Below are 5,156 nucleotides of genomic sequence, written 5' to 3'. Positions count from 1 at the left end.
TCAAGTTTAAATAGGCCTCCCATAGTGGGACCGGGGAATGTACGGCCCGAGATGCCTATTAAACTTAGAGCTGTGTGTGTGTGTCTGTGGGGGGGAAAAGTCCTTAGTAAACCCAGATTAGAACTGGTCTGATAAATGCTGAGCTGGGTGTGTGTGAACATGGGTTGATTAACATTTGAAGCACATATTCCTCATCATGCAGTGCTCCCCTGCTTCTCTGGTCCCAGAATTCACTGCAGTCTCTGCTTCAGGCTTTCTGTTCTCCATCTCTCATGTAAATGAATGGTCATCTGGTTCCATCTCGGATGCAAGTGAGACCTAGGGCAGTTGGTTCACTCTTGTCACCCTTATCTGGAGGGTCTCTCACTGCATCTTAATCAGTTTTGTTTAGGTAGAGGAGGGGAGGGAGTGGGGGTGAGTCCTTTGTGAGTCAGACAGACTGCATCCTGTGCCAGGGTTGCCCAAGAACACAGAGCTGAGACATAACAATGGGGAAAGAGGAGGAAGAGATTAGGGAACAGGAGGTTTATGCAGTTAAAGGGGACAGTGAAGATGTAACTGACAAAAGTAGTCTCCATTCCTTATAAGCAGCTGGCTATTGTGGAGGAGTACTCAAATGTATTGCCTATATAAGAATCCTTCTGTGAAAAACTGATCTGTTGAATAGGATGTAGGGATGGTAGCCTGTAGTGAATATCAACAACCTTGCTCTGCCTAGCATCTTGAAAGAAATATTGGGTTGTTGTTCATGGTGTTTTACAAGAGGCTGCTGGGTCATGTCTGACTTCCATATTGGTATCTGATTACTAGACGCAATTCTTTGTCAGTCAGTATCTGTCCTATTAAGTTCCTAGAAGAGAGCTTACTTACATAGGAAAAGCAAAAAAGAAATACTGAATAGTGAGTATTAAGGGAAGTATGAATAAGAGAGATTTTGCATATAGAAGCACTTCCCTTTAGTTCTGTTGGGAGAGGATTTTTTGCACCCCCAATTTTGTAGCTTGTGAACTAGCATTTTAATTACTGTCAATATTACATTTCTACTGTTGATTTTTTTTTTTTTTTTTTTTTGGGTGATGTTCCCCCATCCTCTTGCATATTAGACATGCAGCCGTTGTCACCAATCTCTGTTCATGAGCGCTACAGTTCTCCTATAGCTGGAAGTGCTAAGAGAAGGCTTTTTGGAGATGGCATCCCAAACAAAATGCGGATGGAGAAGATTGTGTGTGAAGGAACTAAGTTGAAAATTGCCCCATTTTCAAACACTGCTGCTGAAATTGGGTTGGTCTCCCCTGGACAGACAGTATTGACTATGTCAACAGCTGCAGTAGCAAGAACAACAGGACAGAAAGTTACAATTCCACTGCATGGTAAGTCTTGCCTTCATGTTACTTTGGGGCATTTTACAAGGATGCTGAGCGCTTTACTTTTTCTTTCCCTCACATACTGTTAAACACAGTGGAGATTTAATTTGGAGAGCTTTGTATTTTGAAGGCATAACATTTAAATAGACAAGGATTTCTTTGGGTGATAACTTTTACTGTACCGACTGCATAGCTGGGATAGTTAGACAACTGTTGCATATATGGAATTGTCTGTTGGCTAGAGAGTTGCAGAAGATGGGTCACCCTGGGATGATGTTGTTTCTTGCATAAGTTTAGGAAGATGTTACTCTGTAGACTGGCTTGTTATTTCTTTAGGTTGTGGATTTTCCATTGTAAGCAACAGATTTCAGCATCTCAGATTATTATTTTCCATGTTACGGTAATGTTAGAGTGATGTGGTAACTGTGATGGTCCAGGAATTATGCAAGAGGCAAGGATTTCTTTGAGTGATATCTTTTAATGGACCAATTGCATAGCTGGGTAGAGTTAGACACCTGACTATTGATGTCCAACTATCCCAATTATGCAGCAATCTGCAGATGTTGCAGGTGGCGATCAAGAGTCATGTGACCCAACAGAATGTTGGGCTTGCAGGATATAAGACCAGAGCCTGAACTGGGGCAACAGTCTGATCCTGGTAGCTGGGATGTGAAGAACTCCTGAACAACCAGGCTCCTGGCAAACACCTAAGCTGGGGTAAGCAGACTGGTGGTCTGGAGGTTGGGACAAGGGGAGGTAAGGTGGTCTCAGTTAGCCTGGGAGTGGGGCCAGGGCCCAAAAGATAGGGGCCAAGGCTGAAGAGCAGGGCCACAGCCAAAGGGTCATGAGAGCATGGGGGGGGGCAAGGACCTGTAGTTTGCAAAGGGCAAGAGGCAGAGTCAGTAACCTGTAGCCCAGGAGGGGCAAGCAGGCCAGGAAATCCAGAGGTCTCAACTGGCCTAGGAGCACGGCCAGAAAAGGGCGTAGTCAGGGCCAGGGGTCCAATGCCTCACGAGAGGCAAGATCCAGGTCAGGGACCCAAGGCTGCACACGGGAGTGGCCAAGATGAGCAAAGTGTCTGAGTGTGTGCAGAGACAGCTCAATAGCGAACAGTGGCATCTGTGAGGCACAGGTGTAGTGTAAGAGGTGGTCAGTGACATGTAATTAGTCCATAAGGCATAGAACAGAGACACCTGAGCTCAAGAGCATGAGATCAAGCTTGGGAAGCCCTGGGGCAACCTCTCTATGTAAAAGATAAATACATCAAGGCTTGGCTGGAAAGTGAAGCTGTGATTGCCCAAAGAAAGCAAAGTTGATATGGGCTGAGGGGGCTCCAAGGGCATCATGGCTGCCTCTGGAGATAAACACAGTTACAGTATCACCCAAAGAAATCATTGACTCTTGCATACTTTTTGGACCATTGTGGCTATAATATCACTCTAACACTACCATAATGTTAGACCACGACTCCGTGCGGCGCCCAACAACTAGGGAGATGACAATCTAATTGCTCATGGATCCAGTTGCTCAGGGAGCAAGCAGGGGGCAAACACCAGCACACATTGCTCGCAACAGCTTTATTCAGAATGGAGACTGCTTTGGGCAAAGGTCCAACAAACCGGGGACCTGCACTGAACATTAGTTTTTTTTTTTTTCCATATTTATACACTTTTTGGTTTATACTCATTAACATTTACTCTACCTTCTGCCCCTCCTTTGTTCCACCCATATTCCCTCCTATCTCAAGCTCCGCCTCTGTTTACTGTTTACTTCATTAGTATGGGATTGCCTATGCATATCGTTCATTTACATGTCTTTTTGCTATGATCAGATGCTCAAGACCATGAGCCTGGCTTCCTCCAGTCACTTGCTGTTTCTTGCTGACTCCCTTATCTCCAAGTTCTTACTTCTGCTTTATTTCTTGACAATAGCTGGTGGTCTGCATCTTGTTCTCCTTGCACAATGAGCTATATATCTTTACGGCACTACTCCATTGTTAGGAAAATGCTTACCTAAGCATTTTGTAATGTTACTTTCAATATATCATTTTGCCTTGTGGTTAGCAGCTTTTATTCAGCTGCAGATTAATTGTTCCCCAAGATCCAAATACAGTCACCCTAACACATAACATTTAAAGAATACTGTTTTCAGTAGAAAAATTGAATGAACTTTTTCATTTTGAATGACTTTTGATTCCACTGCATAGAAAAGTGAGTCTCAAAAATTGTTTTGCCAACTATAGAAAGCACGTTCTTGAAAGTCACTACGAAAAGCACAGCACTGAGCATCCTGCAGTTGAGATGCATGACTGTTCTCTCCACTAAAGCACCTCAGCAACTGTACAGCAGCTACCTCATTAATACAGAATTGGGTTCTAGTGCAGTTTTTCAAGTCACTGCACTGGCATGCTGCGGTGTTGCTCTTCAGTCAAGAGGCATGATAGGTCTCTGCTGTGTTCTGGAGGCATGAGGCCTCTACTCAATCCTGTGGCTCTGCTCCCTTCCCCCAGTAGCAAGGAGAGGAGCAGCCAATGAATGCTTCTGCGGGCACAACAAATCAGGGTGCCAAAAGCTGGAAAACTTGTGGGGTAGCAGCAGCAGCAGCCAGAGGGTGGGGTGCACATAGGGATGGGGAGGAAGAGGCATTATGAGGTGCCTGAAGCACCAACATCCTGGATCATGAAACATTCCAAAATGGTACAAAATAGTACTTGTTCTCTCCAGGTGCATTTTTGTCACAGTTTGGCCACTTTCGGACCATTTTATCTTGTATGTACCGGGGTGGGAAAAATGCAGCCCATGGGCTGGATGCAGCCCACCAGGCCATTCTATCTGGCCCACGGGGCCCCTAAAAATTTAGAAAATTAATATTTATCTGCCCCTGGCTGCCTGTCATGTAGCCCTCAGTGGCTTGTCAAAACTCAGTGAGCGGCCCTCCATCCGAAGTAATTGCCCTGGTCTATACATTCACCATTTGAAACGCTTCAAAGGTGATTCAGAGTTGTTTGAAATATTGCAAATGTTACATCTGTCCTTAGCCGTAGCAATTTTTCCTCTTGATAGAAGCATAGAAAGACCCTTGGGAAGGAAATTATATCTTTTCAACACGTCTTGCTGTCACTTGTGATAAGCTGGTCGTCTTTGGTGATTTGATCCAGACAGAATCATAATTGTTCCTCCTAATCTTTGTACCTGCTGGTAGCTTTAGACAGAAGTAATTTATCCTAGTATTTCCTTTTCTTTAAGAACTATCAAGAATGTGCTTTGCATTAATTCTTTATGAACGCAGTAGAGAGCAAAGAGATTTTTTTATATCAAATATTGAATAATATTCTTGTTTTACATATGAACCATATTGTTTGCTATTGGCTATGCAGTTGGCCAGCAAAAAAAAATACTTTTTATCTATGTTTTTAGGTATTGCAAATGAGACTGGGGGGATCACCTTGATTCCCATTTCAATGACTTTATCTCAGCACCCCAAAGTGGAGAATAATGAACAAGTTCCCCTTACAGCCCAAGCTTTGACTAGTGCCTCTCCAAATCGGTCCCAAATGAATCAAGCACAAGAAACGCATCATTTACCAGGAAGCAAACCTAAGAAAACTGGTTCCCTAGCTCTATTTTACAGAAAGGTAAAGGTATCATGGCCAAGATACAGTCTATGTTAAAGATTTATTCTTCTTGATTACATTGAAATTTGTTTCTCAGAGTGTGTTTTTTTTATTATAATCCTGTATTATAAATTACTCTTCTTTTGTCACTAATAATGACACTTGGGGGAATGATTTTA

General features: G+C 43.3%; 1 protein-coding gene across 2 annotated transcripts in view; it reads left to right on the top strand.

The window, feature by feature from the left end:
* RBL1 (RB transcriptional corepressor like 1) overlaps nt 1-5,156 on the top strand; it is a 79,852-nt gene that overhangs the window by 50,823 nt on the left and 23,873 nt on the right. For both annotated transcript variants that reach the window (XM_006034285.3, XM_025216271.1), the window contains 2 exons: nt 1,104-1,370; nt 4,781-4,998. In XM_006034285.3, coding sequence (XP_006034347.1) covers nt 1,104-1,370; nt 4,781-4,998 — 485 coding nt within the window. The remainder of the gene's footprint in view (nt 1-1,103; nt 1,371-4,780; nt 4,999-5,156) is intronic.

Source organism: Alligator sinensis, unplaced genomic scaffold, assembly GCF_000455745.1.
Source record: "Alligator sinensis unplaced genomic scaffold, ASM45574v1 scaffold338_1, whole genome shotgun sequence".
NCBI classification, from domain to species: Eukaryota; Metazoa; Chordata; order Crocodylia; family Alligatoridae; genus Alligator; species Alligator sinensis.
The sequence above is the reverse complement of the archived record's forward strand: the minus strand, read 5'-3'. Positions and strand labels throughout refer to the sequence as shown.